This window comes from Tiliqua scincoides, chromosome 1 (assembly GCF_035046505.1).
Source record: "Tiliqua scincoides isolate rTilSci1 chromosome 1, rTilSci1.hap2, whole genome shotgun sequence".
In the NCBI taxonomy this organism is placed as follows: Eukaryota; Metazoa; Chordata; class Lepidosauria; order Squamata; family Scincidae; genus Tiliqua; species Tiliqua scincoides.
The window spans coordinates 58,034,159-58,052,225 of record NC_089821.1 but is presented as its reverse complement, the minus strand read 5'-3'; the positions used below and the strand labels follow the sequence as shown (position 1 = coordinate 58,052,225).

At 42.4% G+C, this 18,067-nt stretch overlaps 1 protein-coding gene across 1 annotated transcript in view; it reads right to left on the bottom strand.

Moving 5' to 3' along the window:
- The window catches only part of CHID1 (chitinase domain containing 1), a 98,487-nt gene that overhangs the window by 67,828 nt on the left and 12,592 nt on the right, over positions 1–18,067 (bottom strand). Inside the window, exon 8 of the mRNA XM_066635809.1 lies at positions 8,197–8,289. Coding sequence (XP_066491906.1) covers positions 8,197–8,289 — 93 coding nt within the window. The remainder of the gene's footprint in view (positions 1–8,196; positions 8,290–18,067) is intronic.

Below are 18,067 nucleotides of genomic sequence, written 5' to 3'. Positions count from 1 at the left end.
TCACCGAGACAAGAGGGATTTCTAAATGCATACAAAATATACAATAAGCTCATCAGCACACCAGATTTGGTGGCTGCAGATAAAGAAGAGTTACCTTTAATGTTGAAAGATGTGCTCTATGAACACAGATGACCTCTATGTGGGGAGAACAATGGCAGGTAGAGGATATCTATGACAATGAACCTGGTTAGCCAGGTAAAGTCTCTACGGGCTCTGCCAGGCTGACTTTATATCAGTGCCTGCAAGGATGCAGATCTTTTATTTGTTGCTTTTCCCTTGGTTCAATCTAAACCACAGGGATTTTATTCCATTGCCATTCACATCCTCTCTCATAGCCTTTTCACATAACCCTTCTTTGTAGTAATGGGCATCCTGCAGGAAGTGCTTCATCCAGCACTATCCATCAACAGTTGTTCTCCTGCCTTCTAGCTCCTACATTCTTTTGAAAAATTATGATACGAGGCATCCAGTTAGGTCCAACTTTCTGTCTTATTTGAAATGTCTGCATTTCATTTCACTTGTAAAACTTTGGATGACTTGCCCTCAGAACAACTGACAGCCTGCTCAAGGTTATTTGTCTGATAACACCCAGGCTGAAAGACACAGGCCTGCTGGGGGTATTGTAAGTTACAGTCAGTATATATGGTCAAGTCCTTACAACTCAAACATTTTTATTTTAATTTTGGGAATAATGCAGCATTTAATTTTGGGAACTTGCAGCAAAGGAAATCTTAAACAGCTCACCGTTTGATTTAAAAAACAACAACTCAACACTGCCTGCAGCAAGTGCAAATCTTTGTCTCTTTAGATATTATCCCCAATATTAGCACACACCATCTTGGGGGCAGCCATAGTAGCCATGAAACCAGGACCAAGGTCTTTTAGATCAGAATCTTCTGTTACTCCAGCTAACCTGGGAGATCCTCCCCGGAAAGGGAAAAATATATCTGGAGAAAACAGTGTTTCTTCCTTGTTCACTTCAGCTTCCCCTACAGAAAATGTCCATCACTAAGTTCTATGGGAAGAGAAAATGGTCAAGACTGCAGGGGGCTCTTTGAAGGAAGGCAGTGACTTTGTGTTTACACTGGCAGTTGTCTGTCTTGTGTACATAAAACTAACAGATTGGCATTCCAGCCTAACCTTCTCCCCAGCATGTTAATTTGACAAGATTATAAGAGAGGTTTTTGAGACGGAGGTGTATTCATACATATGAGCCCCATCTTGATACATCCAAGATACAAATCTAAAACCTCACTTCCTGCTTTGTGAGAACCATACAGTGGTTCACTTCCTGCTTTGTGAGAACCATTACATACAGTGCCATCTACTTCATAGCGTTTTTGAGAGAGGAGAAAAGTTTGTAATGTTCTTCAGACCATGTAAAATGCTAATTTCTATTTTGTGTATGGAGAATTAAAGCTAAATGGTAGTGAGCTGCCCAAGGCTATCTAGTGCATTCCTTATTCAATAGGGATTTGAATTTGCATCTCCAAAGCAAGGGTTGTATCCACTCTACACATTTGTGGCTACTGTATTACACCAAACTTGAGTACTCATTGTAGGAAACCAATCCAATTTGGTACCCTTCATAACATAACCATGCACTTATTTTTCATTTTCCAGATAATGATTTTTCCCTTAGTTTTCTTCTAACTGAACTGTTTGGAGCATTGATGTTAATAGGCCCTGAATAAGTACAGTACCTTCAGGGTTTTAAACAAGGAGAGAATACAAAAGGAGCACTGTTTTAGCCACCGGGGGTCCCGTTGAATAGAGCGGTATTTTACAGAACAGTTAAGTCTACCTTATCATACTTCTACCAGATATGGAGTCTACAAATTTTATTTAATTCTTTACTGTATCCTTTTCTATGCCTTTTGCTGGATGGCTGATTAAATCTATTCCAAATCCAACACATGAAGGATATTAGATTTTTTTTTTAAAGTACACTTTCCATCATTTGTAAAGGTTAGGCCCAAATTGATTCTAAAGTGACAATGAATAAAGATGACGTGGTATTAAATATGCCAATGAAAAGATGATTTCAGCAAGAGCTCAGTAATTCTATGAATCTAATTTACCACATATTGCAACTCTGGCACTTCTAAGAAAAAAATAAAGGGAAGCCGAGAAGTTTTTATGAATTCTGCCTACTAGGCAGGAGGCCTTTTCAAGTTAGTCAGCTGAATCTTAGTTTGAGACTCCTGATGTGGAGACTACTTCCCCATCTATGAACAGGAAATGTCCCAGTGTTACGTTCCTATTTTGCCAAAATGCAAAGCATTTTGCAGAATATTTATTTATAACATTCCTATCCCACCTTCCAATTGAGAGGCTGACAATATCATAAAAAGTAACCTAAGGGCACAATCCTAACCAACTTTCCAGCACTGGCATAGCTGTGCAAGTGGGGCATGTGTTGCATCCTGCCATTGGTGGGCACTCACGCAGGCCTCCTCAAAGTGAGGGAATGTTTGTTTCCTTACTTAAGAACTGCATTGCCCTTATGTCGGTGCTGGAAAGTTGGTTAGGATTGCAGCCTAAACTTTTTAACTGTAAAATAATAGAAAGACACCAACAAATATAACTAAATATTGCCACAAGCAATACAAGTCAATGAAAATAGTAGCAGCTCACCAACTACCAGAAACCTTAAACTCAAAGACTAAATCAGTGGTCTGCAACCTTTTTGTGCCAGTACCCCAAATAAATAAATAGGCCCACTGCTGATCCCGCACCACCTAGCCCCATCACCTCCTTTTACTCACTCTTGGTCTTGAATCTTGTCGCAAAGCTTCTTAAAACGACCCCCCCCCCCGGTTTTATACATAACATGCTTGCCCCCTAAACTGTACACAGAATTACAGAAGTCTGATCTAACTGCAACCCCTTCCCCCCAAATAATTGCAGTACTCTGCAACAACTGTTACCCTGCACATGCCTGATCTCGTCTGATCTTGGAAGCTAAGAAGAGTCAGGCCTGGTTAGTACTTGGATGGGAGACCACCTTGGAATACTGGGTGCTGTAGGCTTATACCATAGTCTTTCGAGACTGAAGGTTGCCAACCAGCCAACCAACCTGTCCCGCTGCTGATTGCAGTACTCTAAAAACATGGACTAATATTGAAGCAACAGAGGGTGCGGGGCCTGGACAGGGAAACAGCAACACAGATAGGTGCTGCACCTGCAATGAAGTAGGAATGTAATGGAGCCAGGGACTGCAAAGGGAATGGCACAGGAGACCTGGGGCAGGGGCACAACTCTGGCCGATTTCTAGAAAAAGGTGGGCAAAGAGTAGGGACAGCCACTGACATGTTCTCAGGCCACCCTGGGAAGGACTAGGATGAAACACTCTCACACTACCATGTGGTGTGGAGCAGGCCATAGATGTTGGCTGGGTCAATCTCACCTTGCTGGATTCTGCTGCTAAGCACGCAGTCCCTTTTATCCTTCCATGCTTGCCCCCTGCTGATGGAGGAGGCTGGACTCTCTTCAGGACCCGTAGAAACATGATGGCTGTTAGTAAGTTTGACTGGGTGGCAGCCTGAACAAAGCTTTGGCTATCCTGTCAAGCAATGCATCTGGCTGTTTCTCACCCTCCGAGAAACAGGAGGGTTTAATAAAGAACAAGCTTCCTGACACGTCCTCATCCCACCCTACTTTCTGTGAGGGGAACCTGGATACTGTGCTCACATGCTCCCTTTCCTGCTCGCAGTGCCACTAAGCGAGCAAGCTTCCCCTATAAGGCAGGGGAGCCCAGCAAGACAAGGCTGACCCCACAGCAAGGGTGATGCACACGGGCTCAGGGATAGGCTCTAATATCTGCTACAGCAGTGCAGGACTTGTCCTTCCATGCTTGACTGCCTGATGGCAGAAGATCCCCGACCAGGATGAGTTGGTTAATTTGTTAATTCTCTTTTTTTTTAAAATTAGGTTACTAGCTTATTGGATGGTAGGAATGCTGTGGATACAATTTCCTTGATTTCAATAAAGCATTTGACAAAGTTCCCACAACATCTTGTTCAGCAAGCTAATAAAATATGGGCTGAATGATACAATCATTAGACTCTATCCACAACTGGTCGGACAAACAGTACTCATCAACAGCTCCTCATCAATATGAGTACATCATCATGAGTACTCCTCAGTACTCATCAACAGCTCCTCATCATCAACTGGAGGACAGTTTCAAATGGAATACCTCAGGGCTCTGTCAGATCTGGGCTCAGTAGTGACGATCCTAGCAGACCTCACAACCAGGATATACCCCGATATCACTATATCAAAAAGAAGTCCAAGGAGTGGCTATGCGACTGTGACATTCTGACCCCCATCTCCAAGAAAGACAAGGCTGCCGTCACACTCAAGTCATTTGAAAGAGCAGAAATGGAGGTCTACAGGTCAGTGGTGCAAACTGATGACTACCCCATGGAGTTCCTTAGCACCCTCAACACTCCTGGCTTCCCACAAGCTTTTCCTTAAAGCGGGGGCTCCAGTATATTGCTTCGGAACCTCATCCCACCCAAATTGCAATGGCACCAAGCTGCAACTGAAGGTCATCAGGAACATCATCAAGGGCACAGTGTTCACCAACTGCTTGGGGGGGGAGTATGTGTTCATACCATGTAAATCATTCATACTATCAGAGTACTCCTTCAAGAGGTTGCAGTTACCCCCAAGGTCTGCTTTGCTATGACTATCAACCAGTTCCAGGGACAGTCACTGAAGGTGGCAGGCACTGACTTGAAAGATGACTGCTTCACACATGGGCAGTTCTACTTGCCCTACTGGAGAGTGAGCTCACCCAGCAGCATGATGATCCAAGCAATTGAGGGGAGAACCACCAATGTTTTCTACAAAGAGGTCCTTAGAGAACCAAGGTATTTTTTGCTGTTTTTCCCCCGCTACAACCTTCTCTTTGTCATTTCTTCATCAAATGTTATATTTTGAATTTCACTTCATTATTTTTCTGTTTTCCTTTACCTTTGCAAAGCACGGGTACTATGCTATTACAGCAAAAAACCAATTCAAAATACAAAAACAATTTATACAACAAGAATTTTACAGAACCATGACTTTCAATAATTACAGGGTGTTGCTTGACATGGGGCAGTTGTGCTAAATTTCAATTGTTCATTGCAATAAAAAAAGTTTATTAGAGTCAAAATGGATTTAAAGTTGTTAAAATTGTTGTTGTTAAAAAGTTAAAATTGATAAAGTTGTCACCCATAGCAAAGCATGGGTATCATATTAGTACTCTATAAGTGCCATTTCAGCCAAGTGGGCTAGTTCACAATTGCCTATTGAAGGATGTGCCTATTAGACTTATCAGGTATAGCAATTCCTAACTCTGTAGAGTCACAGGCTATCAGGGGAAGAGAGTATTCAGTTTCAACATTTCCTACATTCTACTTAACATTCAAAATATAAGAATGTATTTTACAATATCTATTTGCCGCAATTATCCTAGATCTTGAAAAGAATGCATTAGCTCTATGGAAAGCTTTGTTGTAATAATGACTGATAATGTAAATGCTGCAAATGTGTTTAAGAGCTCTCATTTGCTTTCTGTAGCAGACTACAATTAGCAAGCAGGAACAATCTGCTTCAAAATCTAAAATAAGGCAGACACAGACCGGAGCAATTTGGCATTTCTGCTGCTCTTAACTGGGATATATTGACTCCTGCCCACACATCTCCACATTCATGCTCTGTTTCAATACATATCACACTGACAGGTTAAAAAGTACTGGGTTGTGTCCAACATTAAAAAGGTATACACAAGAGCTAAGAATAAATGCTTGACAACACAGACTCTCAACAAGAGTTTCTGAAGATGAATTTTAAACTTCTGCACAATATTTAACTGCAAAACAAAAATGAGTTTGCAACAGCCTAATCCTATAATTTGTATCCTATACCCTGTCCAAGAGTAAAAAGGAAGAGGATCAGACATAAGATGTCTTGCCCATGTAAAAAAATCACAAGTAGTGCAGAACAGGCAACTAAGGAGCAACTAAGACCAGTACAGCTGCACTGTGGAAGACCTTACTGAAAAGGCAGGACTGCAGGACCAGGAAGAGACAGCAGCAATCCTATCCATACTAATAGGATGCACATAGACCCTCTGCCACCACCAGTTCAATGTTGGTGTGCCAAGTACTGAAACTAAAAGCCCTTGTAAATAACAGGATACAGCCCAGAAACAAAGTACCAACTACCTGGCACCCATGCAGATCTCTATAGAACTGAATAAAATGTTAAGGGCTTGGGGCTATTAGAAACAACCATTTTAAACTCAGTTTCAAACAGGATTATAACAGCTTGGTATCCTTACTATCCTTAACACATATGGCTAAAGGATGTTTCACATAGGCACACAGGAGGAACACTGTTCCTTCACGGACAGAGTGTAACTGAACTCAGAACCATTAGATTACAGGAATATTTAATGCCAATAACTCACTTGGCAGAGGGCGAATAGAAGCAAATGAACACTACAACTGTAAATGAAGGTTTAGGACAGTGGTTCTCGAACTTTTCTGGCTCGTGGCTCCCCTGATCCTTGTGGCCATTGGCCACAGCTCCCCATTACAACACCTCACCTCAGTTACCCCCAAAATGGGGATGAAGGTGTTATTGTTCTACACTAGAAACAAAAAAAAAAAACAGCTGCCAGCACTCTGAGGCCGCAATCCTAACCACACTTAACTGAGAGTAAGCCCCACTGAACTTCTGAGTAGACCTGGTTAGGATTGTGCCCTGAGTTTGTTAGCAGCACACCTGGAGGGTTTTGGAAAGGGAGGGGGGAAGTGATGAATTTGCTGGGGGAGGGGAAGACATTGTTTTGTATGTATCTGCTAATTGCAAACTGAGACCTAGAGACTGTTTGGCTGCAATCCTAACCTCATTTTCCTGGGAGTAAGTCCCATTGAACACAATGGAACTAACTTCTGAGTAGACCTAGCTAGGATTGTGCCTTTTGTCTTACAATAGCAGCTAACAGAGTACCCCCCCCCCCCCCAAAAAAAAAAAAAAAGGAGGCAGGAGGAAAAAGCGGGGTGGCTGAAAAGGAATAAGTATTTTTTATTTTTTAATCAATTTTTGGAGACAAAGTCATCAAGAGTGGCTTTTTTTTTCTTTTTTGAAGGGGGAGGAAAAAGAGAAAGATGAAGATCCTTGGTTAAGCTGACACAGACCTCAAGCCTACGTAGGTCTACTCAGAAGTAAGTCCCATTTGAGTCAAATGGGCTTACTCCCAGGAAAGTGTGGAAAGGACTGCAGCCACACCAAGCAAGATTACAACTCACCCCCAAAGTAGATGGGGGCATACTCACACATATATACCCCAACATGCAGATGCCACCCCTGTTCCCCCCAGGCAAGACAGAGGAATGCAGGCTGGGGCATTTGGACACCTCCCCAAGAGCAGGCTGGCTCCCTCCTTCCCAAGAGGAGGAAACAGCTCTCTCTAGGTCAGCTTCACTCCTAGTTTGAAGCCTGCCAAGAGCATGCCCGGTGTTGATGAGATGCAGCACCTCTGCTGCTGCCCAGTCAGCCTTCTCTCCCATCTCCCCCCACCCTGTTTCACACGCCCCACCCACCTCCTTTCACAGCTGCAGAAAAGCAGCAAGTCAGCAGGCAGCACATGCAGCTGAGCAGAGCAGAGCAGCACAGCTACGGCCACCTCTCTCCTCAGATGCCTCACCACGCCCCTGAAGGCTAGCCACACCTCACTAGGGAGGCAGGATGCACAGATTGAATACCTCAGGTTTAGAAGATAAAATTAAAGTTTTATTTATTTAGAATTTGGCTTTCCATTTTAACATTCTTTATGTCTTCTATATTACCTTTCAGTACACCTCATGCTCTACAATCCTTTGCTAATTTGTCTCATCATTAACCGTCATTAATATGTCAAAAAGCAGTGTTTTAGAAGGAGTGACACAACTCATGCCCAGAGGGTGTACCTTCTGGCACAATCACATTTTCAAAATTGTGGTGATCCAGCCAAGTCCAATCAGGGTTCTGTTTTTCGTTCACAACATGCCGAGCCCAACAACATTTTTCTTGGAACATAAAAAGAAACATTTGCTTCAAGTGCGAGGCTATGTATATGCTGGGCCTTGAGCAACAATAAATCCAAATAGCCTGAAAATAGATTTGTCTGGGATCCTCTGAAAATAGGATACTCACCCTGGCATGACAGCAGGAGGGATGACAAGTATTAGCTTAAGTTGTGCCTGATGCAGAGCTTCAGAGAGGTGAGTGAGCAAGTGAATCAAACCCCTATAAAACAAATATGGCATTAGTTTCACAGGTAAAAATCACAACACTGTGCTCTCCATGCTAAAATGTCCAGTTTAAATTCTACACTTAAGTCAGGAGATACCCTCTTCCAAAATTAAATGCTAAAGAGCACTGTAACAAAGCCTTTAATGCTTCATTTTCCTTCAAAAGATAGGATGCAACAAGAGGAGGCAGAACACAAGTAAGAAAATTCGTAGTTTACCCATTAGGTGCAGGCCATCTAAATTTATCAGTACAAGTAAGAAACAAAGTTGGGAAGAAATTCTTATCGTTGGTTACACTCAAAGACACCTAAACCTGCAGCAGCCCCACTGTTGAGTTTTATCATCACTTGTCAAGAGTCATTATGTAATAATGTCAGATATGAAAGGGGGAGAAGAACAGAGGCCTTCCTGAATAGTATAAGGAAGGGAAGAGAAAAATGAATATTCAATCAACATTTTGAAGGCAGGGGATACCCTTCCTTAGAATTTAGTTGCAACACCTAATTTAGTGAAATCACCACCTGCATAGAAGAATCCAGAAATCAGCCAAAATTGTGTATTAATTTTTGAATACAACAACTCACCAAACAACTTCTCTGTCCAAAAGGAAACAAGCTACTTGTTCTTTGCATGGACTTAGCTATTACTAGCACTTCTCATCTTCTGCAGATTTGCTAGGGATTAGGTACATATTACTAAGTTAGGCAGAAAGACAATGGCTGGTGTGTTTGTGGTCATGAACACAGATAAAAGGAAAAGGCAGGATTAGCAATTGCTCCCTATTTCAGCAAATGTTTTCAGAGCTCCACAACATACAACACCTCCTCTTTTACGGCTTTTACAGGTTGCAAAAAAAGAAAATATATATATATCTTTTTTTCCCCTTTGTGACCTTATACTATTTGGAAGACATCCATCAACATGACGTTTTACTAAACTTGGTATTGTATACTTTTTAGCCGATTTATGGCAAAGGTGGGAGAGGAATGGCAGGTTCTTTCACAAGAAAAATAGCCAAGACGATTTAAGTACTGGAAGACTAACCCATCAAGCCGATCCTCTGGCCCAGGAGCACTTCATGCTGATTCAGGGGATTAGTGGCTAATGCTCAGACTTCATTTAAGCGCACTCCCATTTGTCACCGAAAACAGATTATGCAAATCACAGAAGTGTTCATTCCACCATTCCCAAACAACCCTTGCTGAATGCCCATTTAAATTCGTCCTATAAATTATATTGCTACATGTCTCCAAAGTAGTCTTTAGTGTTTTCAGAGCCATATTTTCCTATATTACCACTGCCAACTTGGAAAGGAAAAATAAGCTGGATAGCATTTTTAAAAGTATAATGAGATGGAAGCGAACTCCGTCTTCATGCCAAAACATAGTTAAATATTCATTATGTACTTTGCCATTGTCAAATTTAACGTCAGAGACTCCTCTAAAGCACAGGCCAACTTCGAGAATCTATTCTGAACCAATTAAGTTTTATTTAAAAAAAAACTTCTGGCCAAATTCCCCTAATAAATGTTGGCCTTCTGAATATACAGTGCACAGTTTCCCCTTCTTGCCTCTAGCTTCCCCTCAACCCTTCATTAAATATATGTTCACACTTTGGGCATCACAGACTGCTTTGTTTTTCTTGAAACTGCTAATTATGCTGACCACAGTAGATAGTTCATCCCCATATTTACAACATACCTTCAGTTTATCAATGTAACCATAGCCAATATTCAGGTTTCAGTGGCCACTGTTCTCTCACATCAAGGAGTGATTCCAGGATGACTAAGAAGACAGCAACACAATAAAGCTGTCCTTGTAGACAACTGATAAAAGTTAAACAAATGTTGTCTCAGTTCAGGAATGAATTGCAGCCAGTTGCCCTTTCTCTACCTAGGTAATACCAGGAAAGGAAGCCACTTACAGTAAGTCTTTGATTTATAGGTTAAATTTCCAAGACTCAGCCTGAAGCACTGATGTGTCAATAGAGGTTTTTCCTCTTACTCCCAAGGTTAAGAAGATACCTGAAAGTCAAATACAGCTGTTCCTACAGCATATAGCAAAGGCAGTACTTTTCAAGTTAACCATGTGATGGTGGCACCATCTACTGTCCATTTCCTGACTTGCAAAATGATACTACCCATTTTCTGCATACAATCACTCGTGCTGCATTCCACATGATGGCCCAAGTCTTCTTTAATGTATTGAATTGTTGGGAACAAGGAGTTCTAAACATATCTTACAATTACTTGCAGGAATCAAGTGAACAGGAGAACACCCCTCTATCTATACTAGCCCAACTATACCAAAGAAAACAGAATGCATGCCAAATTAAAATTTCTTCTGTTTTTTATTCCAACATCAGCAAGTAACAAGCATCACATAATAGGAACTTCCCATGTATGAACTTTACTAGAGGACCTAAGGAAGTACAATTCTTTCTCTAGCACAAAATATTGAACGTCCTGTTATTTCTTACTATATCCACATTTTTTCCAATTATCATGTATGTCAAGCAACACATCCAGAAAAAAAATTTGCTTAAATAATAAAGTAGATGTGCAAGATATTGACGTTCACATCATCCCCATATTTTATGTACTACCCTTAGTCCAAGGACCTCAGGGCAGCGTAAATGGCTCCTTCCCCTCCTTTAACTCTCATGACAACTCAGAAGTGGGTCACAATAGGTATTTTTGCACTTTCCAAAGCCCTGCAGAGAAGGGTCTGCAGGGCTCCCCCCCCACCCAGGCCAGCATGGCAATGAGTCAGTTTAAATCGTCCCTTCTATGTCCAGCAGAAGCACAACCCTGGGGATCATGTCACTGCCTTTCCCCCTCCCCCACAAAGACTTACCCCAGCTCCCAAACTTCCAAGGAGTTTGGGAATTGTTGGTGTATGGTGTTTAATACTACTGAAACTGGATTTTCACACAGGATTTCTTCAAACTAGCAGGTTTTGAATTGGACTGAACTAATCCAAATCTATTTCCAAACTCTGTGTTTCACCTTAATTCTCTTCCTTGTCTATACAAATGATCTGAGCTTTTTTGTCAAATCAGATTATCCTGAATAATCACAAACCTTGTTTATATGTTAGAAAAGAATCCGGGAGTGTTTCTGCTACACATCACTGCTTTCTGCCTTAGATGATTCAGAGGTTAATTTGTTAACCTCAGAATTTATTCGGAAATGAACTCCACCCCTTTCACTTTACCTGAGATAGTAGCTATTGAGAAAAAGGTGTCTATTAGACAGCTAACTAGAACTGTCTATTAGAACTGCCTTAATAAAACCTAATCAGGCGAATAGAACAGTCCATGTGATCATTCTTCCCAAACTTAAAAAATGCAAAATAGCCAGAACCTTAGTAATCAGGGTTTCATTCCCCTTTTCAACTTCAGCTTGTTTATATAAACTCAAACAGACCTTTATTGGCATATAATAAAAATATAAAGATAAAGATTGTCAATTAGATGTTATATCTTAATTCTGTTTTGCTTATATATTCAAAGATGGTAAGCATCAGACACAGAGTTCAGGTCTATTTCACTTTTCCACAGTTCACTTTGAACTGGTCAAGGCGAAAAAAGTGGCAATCCCCTTTAAAAAATAAAAAAACCTTAATAGAACACAAAAATCATCGCAATACTGCCACTCTGTGGATTATAAAAAGAACAGCATTAATGATTTCAAGCAGCAGAACATCCTTGGTGCAATGCTTTTCTATCCAGGGAACAAATACCTGCCTTTAATTATAGTTATGGCATGACATTGGCACTTGGACATAAACACATAAGAAACATATGAAATACATGTTCATACCAAACTTTTCCAAGTGGTGAAGACCAGAAGTGATTGTGAGGAGCTCCAGAAGGATCTCTTCAAACTGGCAGAATGGGCAGCAAAATGGCATATGTGTTTCAATGTAAGTAAATGTAGTCATGCACACTGGGGCAAAAAATCCAAACTTCACATATAGGCTAATGGGTTCTGAGCTGTCCATGACTCAAAAAGGACATAGTGGAAATGGAAAAGGTGCAAAAGAGAGCGACTAAGATGATTACTGGGCTGGGGCACCTTCCTTATGAGGAAAGGCTATGGCGTTTGGACTTCTTCAGCCTAGAAAAGAGGCGCCTGAGGGGAGACATGATTGAGACATGCAAAATTATGCATGGGAAGGATAAAGTGGGTAGAGAGATGCTCCTTACACTCTCACATAACACCAGAACCAGGGGACATCCACTAAAATTGAGTGTTGGGAGGGTTAGGACAGACAAAAGAAAATATTTCTTCACTCAGCACGTGGTTGGTCTGTGGAACTCCTTGCCGCAGGATGTGGTGACGGCATCTGGCCTAGATGCCTTTAAAAGGGGATTGGACAAGTTTCTGGAGGAAAAATCCATTACAGGTTACAAGCCATGATGTGTATGTGCAACCTCCTGATTTTAGAAATGGGCTATGTCAGAATGCCAGATGCAAAGGAGGGCACCAAGATGCAGGTCTCTTGTTATCTGGTGTGCTCCCTGGGGCATTTGGTGGGCTGCTGTGAGATACACGAAGCTGGACTAGATGGGCCTATGGCCTGATCCAGTGGGGCTGTTGTTATTTAGGACCACTAATTTAGTTTGTTTTTAAGTGATACAGCAACCCAAGGTGAGATACAAATATTTTCATATAGGAAACAGTAAGTCTATCACCAGTCTTGACAATGATTCAGTGGACACTGTATCCAAGATCCAAACCACTATTTCAGGCTGGCAGGGAAAAACTGCTGCATGATATTAAAATGCACTTGCGATTTCATTCTCATTCAGCATAGGTCCAAGAGACCAAAAGGCTACTCTTGATTTTTAAAAAGTTTTATGCAAATATTAAGTACAGCACCAAATATTTTAAGATGCTCAAAACAATTATATGATTAAATATACCTTTAATATCGCTATGTAACTTCAACATGAATAAAACAGACACATGGAGTGCTTGGGTGTGCAGAGTTGCAAAAGCTGTTAAGTTGACACTGTGAATTACTTAACCCAGTGTTCGGTGTACATATACACAAATTACACAAACACACCACTCAGTTTGTTGCAGGCTCAGGCAAAGAGGGGGATTTATAATTGGAAACATACACAGAAAACAGCGTGAGGAAGCATGAGGCACCAGGAAGTACGCAGGGAAAACCAAAAAAGGAGCAAGTATTTGAACCATGGATGGGAGCTAGAAAGCATGGATCAGCATCTGCTAAAAGTCCCAGAGACAAATCCCTACAGTATTTGCTCTGATACATGCACAGCTGAAGACTTTTTTGCAGAGCAAGTTTTCCTTCTTTCAGAGTTATCAAAGACTGGAGACAAGAGGTGAAGGAAACTGGTGAAAATATCAACGACTCGAGACTGTACAAATGCTCTCTTACCTTGGGGAGACCTCCGTGACTGCCTTCCCATCACAGAATACAGCATATGCCCCATTGGCACAGCTGCATCAGCACTAGGAAGTTGGTCAGGACTGGGTTGCAAGTCTTTTAAAGCAGGAATGGCCAGCTGGGGATCTCTAGGATGCAAGCAGCTCCCCTAAGTTACTTTCATTTGGCAGGGTGCAGGTTTGTTTGGAAATAGATCTGCCAGGGGCAATATCTTCACACAAGATCTTCATCTGACCCATCCAGCAACACATCAGAGCTTCTGCTGCTTACCAAAGACACACCACAGAGGCTTCTGAAACAATGCCATTCTAGCACTGGGAAGGTTGAGGGTACTAATGACTAATTCAAAAGTGAAGTTGTGGGCACAGGTGTTGGTCCTGACAGTGCAGTTTCCCACTCCTTGGGGAAAGGAGCACAGCTCACTGGTCGAACCAGTGCTTTGCATATGGAAGGTCCCAGGTTGAATCCCCAACAACCCTAGTTAGATATAGGAAAGACCCTCTCCCTGAAACCCTGGACAGGCACTGCTAGTTAGATAAGACTGCACTAGATGTAGCAAGGGTCTAGCTTAGTGTAAGGCAGTTTCACATGTTACGTTCAAGGGGCATTGCCTGGGCCAGCACTGACTAAAAAGCAAACCTCTGAACTGCCAGGTACCTCTCAGCACAAAACAAAAGCATGCTCCTGGAGTCTTTTCCTTTTTGGAATATCCATAAAATGCTCTTTTTGAGCTGCGAAGTGCTTCTTTCAGTGCCTTCAGCCATATTATTAAGCTCTATTCATCATCGGAAAGAAAGAGCAGCTTGGCCTAGGAGTGGCTGGCTACCCAGATTAAACAATTGTCCATCTCTGTTCTGAGTGATAAACTAGAATACTTCTGCATTGCCATGCTTCTCCAGTCAGATTAACCAAGCCATGCAACATCTTGTCTGTCAGATTCTGTTCTTCCAAGGTGGTACTCCTATTACTAGAATGCTCTATCTAAGAAAACATGCCTGGCAAACTCACTCTTGAACTCAGATTAGCTATACCTTCCTTTTCAGGAAGGCTTTTGGGTCACTGGAGAGAAAGACTCATTCTGCTATATTTTTAGTGTTTTATGAATTTAGCATGTTCTTTTATTTTGGTAAAATCTTTAACTTTTATTGCTTCAAGTTATTCAACCTATTGTAAAATGCTTCCAGAGCCATCTGGACTAGTAATGCAAAGCATACATCCTAAACAAAATGCTAAGATGATAATTCTTACATGCTTCAAGCAAACATTGAGATATTCTAAACCAGTGGTACTCAAACGGGTGGGTCGTGACCCACCAGTTCGTGTAAAGGTCCCCCAGTCCCTTTAAGGGGCAGGGGAAGGGGAGAGGCAGTGAAGCGATCCCCAGGATCGAGTCGCTAATGGGGGTACTTATATTCCCAGAGGATTGCTGCAAGCTGCAGGAAGTCCAGAGATCCTCATGAAACCCTCCGCAGGGATCCTCGAGACTTAGAATGTTCAAATGGAGAGACTGCAAAGCACTTCCTAGTTGCATTTACAAACAGGAAGTGCTTTGTGATCGCTCCGTTTGAACATTCTAAGCCTTGAGGAGCCCTTCAGAGGGTTGCATCTCCTGCAGCTTGCTCCCTGCACCTTCAGCAGCTTGTAGCAGCCCTCTGCAAGTTTAAGAACCCCCCCTTACACCCTGGTAAGCAACACAATCTTGGAGATTGCTTTGCTACTTCTCCCCTTCCCCTGTAAAAACTTACCCCAGGAGTAAAACTCCCAAGAAGTTTAAGAACCACTTGTCTACACAATTGCATCATTATAGTACTGATGACACAAATAGGAAAAACACTGTTTGAAGGCTTATGCTACATAAAACATTTCATTCTGCATTACAGAAGCATATGCCAAGGGCCTGAATCAGTATTAACATCTGCAGATTCCCCCCCCCCCAAGTGCAAAATTTTCTTCTTGGAAGGTGTTTCTACACTCATACATCACCCTTCAGTTCAGTTACAGAACTAGCACATTCTACCTATACCAATTCAGTTAATATGGTGTTCATCTCCACTGACAACAGCTGTTGAAAACTTTTAAGTCTTGCTTAAAATTCTGATGTCAGCTACACTTGTATTACTTAAGGACTGTTTCGCAAGCAGAAGAACGACACACACACACACACACAAAATCAAGATTACTTTTTCTAGCAATCTAGAGTGACAAGGCCTTTGCAAGATAACAACAATGAAAAAAAATTCTAATCGTGACGAAAATCTTGACTACAACTGCCCTCAACTTTCATTGCTGATGACCCCTTTGTTAAAAAAGCAAGGAAAGTTGGGGCCAAATTTGACATACATGAAGCAGAATGAGTGGGGCAAAGTGATCAAGGACTCAACACGAACTGAATTCGTTCCTCATTTTTCCTAAAACCATTTTGCCATATCACCTGCTGAACACATTGCCCACATTATAAAAATCACTAATCAGCACTAGCATAACATATCATTTCTAAGAGTTCCTCAACTTGCCAGGAGCAGTACCTCTTTTTTTTTTTTTTTTTTTTTGAGGGCTTGAACTGACCTAGCAGGGTAGTGAATGGGGAAGTGAGTTTGAACTCAGTCATGGTTGCGCTACTTAGGACAGTGGTTCCCAAATTCTCCAGGAGTTTGGAAGCCGCAATAACTCTTTGTGGAGGAGGGGCACAAAGCAACACAATCCTCAGAATCAAGCCGCTGTGGAGGTGACAGGGGCTTTGTGTTACTCAGCGGTAGCAGTCTCCCAGGATTGCAGGAAGGCCCACAGAAGCCTCCGCAGGGCTCCCCAAGCCTCAGAAAATCTAAAAACAAGATTGTAATCCACTTCTGGTTTCACGATCAAAAACCAGAAGTGGGTCACAGTCTTTATTTTTAGATTTTCTGAGGCTTGTGGAGCCCTGTAGAGGTTTCCATGGGCTTTCTTCCCACACCTGCAGCCCCGGGAGACTGCTGCTGCTGTCAGTGAATAAAATGAAAACCCTGTCACCCCTGGTAGCAGCACAATCCTGGGGATCATGTCACTGCATTCCCTCCTCTCCGCCCTTTAAAGGGGCAAAGACAGAGCTCCTCAGGCTGGGGCATCTCAATGCCCCAGTTTGAGAACCTCTGACTTAGGATATAATCCATGGCACTAGCCACATAGCTGCAATCTGTCTAAGTTATCAGAAAATAAAATCTATTTTCTAATAATAATAATAATAATGATAATAATAATAATAATAAAACTTTATTTTTATCCCGCCCTTCTCCCTAACGGGACCCAGGGCGGCTAACAACATATTAAAAAACAGATTTTAAGAACATTAATACAAACAGATAAAAACATTTAAAAACACACTACAGAGGCCATAAAAACAGTAGTCAGATTAAAAGAGTAAAAGAGCAGATCACCGAGGAATCAAGCCTGTAAAACTAAAAGATGTATAAAAAAGTTAAGAAGGCCAGAAATCAGAAGGCTTGTTTAAACAACAGTGTTTTCAGGCCTCGCCGAAAACTCTCAAGAGAGGGAGCCATTCTCAAGTCAAGGGGAAGGAAGTTCCATAATGTTGGTGCCACTACCGAGAAGCTCCTATTTCTTGCAGCCGCCCCCGGACCTCCTTGGGTGGCGGCACTTGCAAAAAGGTCTTCTCTGATGACCTGAGAGGACGAGCCGGATTGTACGGGAGTAGGCGGTCTCTAAGATATCCTGGCCCAGAGCAGTATAGGGCTTTAAAGGTCAAAACCAGCACCTTGAATTGGGCCTGGAAACGAATGGGCAGCCAATGTAGCCCCCGGAGAAGCGGGCTGACAGAGTCAAACCGCCTGGCTCCGGTGACCACACGGGCCGCCGCATTCTGTACTAATTGTAGTTTCCGAACCGTCTTCAGGGGCAGCCCCACATAGAGCACGTTACAGTAATCTAACCTCGATGTCACCGTGGCATGGATCACCGTGGCCAGGTCTGCACGATCCAAGTACGGTCGCAGCTGGCGCACCAGCCGAAGCTGAGCAAAGGCCCCCCTAGCCACAGCCACCACCTGGGAATCCAGGAGCAGCTGCGAGTCCAGGAGGACCCCCAAGCTGCGAACCTGCTCCTTCAGAGGGAGTGCAACCCCATTCAGAGCTAGTCGATAATCCAGCACCTGCATCGAGGATTTCCGAACCAGGAGAGCCTCTGTCTTATCCGGATTTAATTTCAGCTTGTTAGCCCCCATCCAGATCCTCACTGCTTCCAGACAGCGCTCCAGGCCCTCAACCGCCACCCTGGAGTCTGGAGGAAAGGAGAGATAGAGCTGGGTGTCATCAGCATATTGATGACACCTCACTCCAAACCCCCGGATGACCTCTCCCA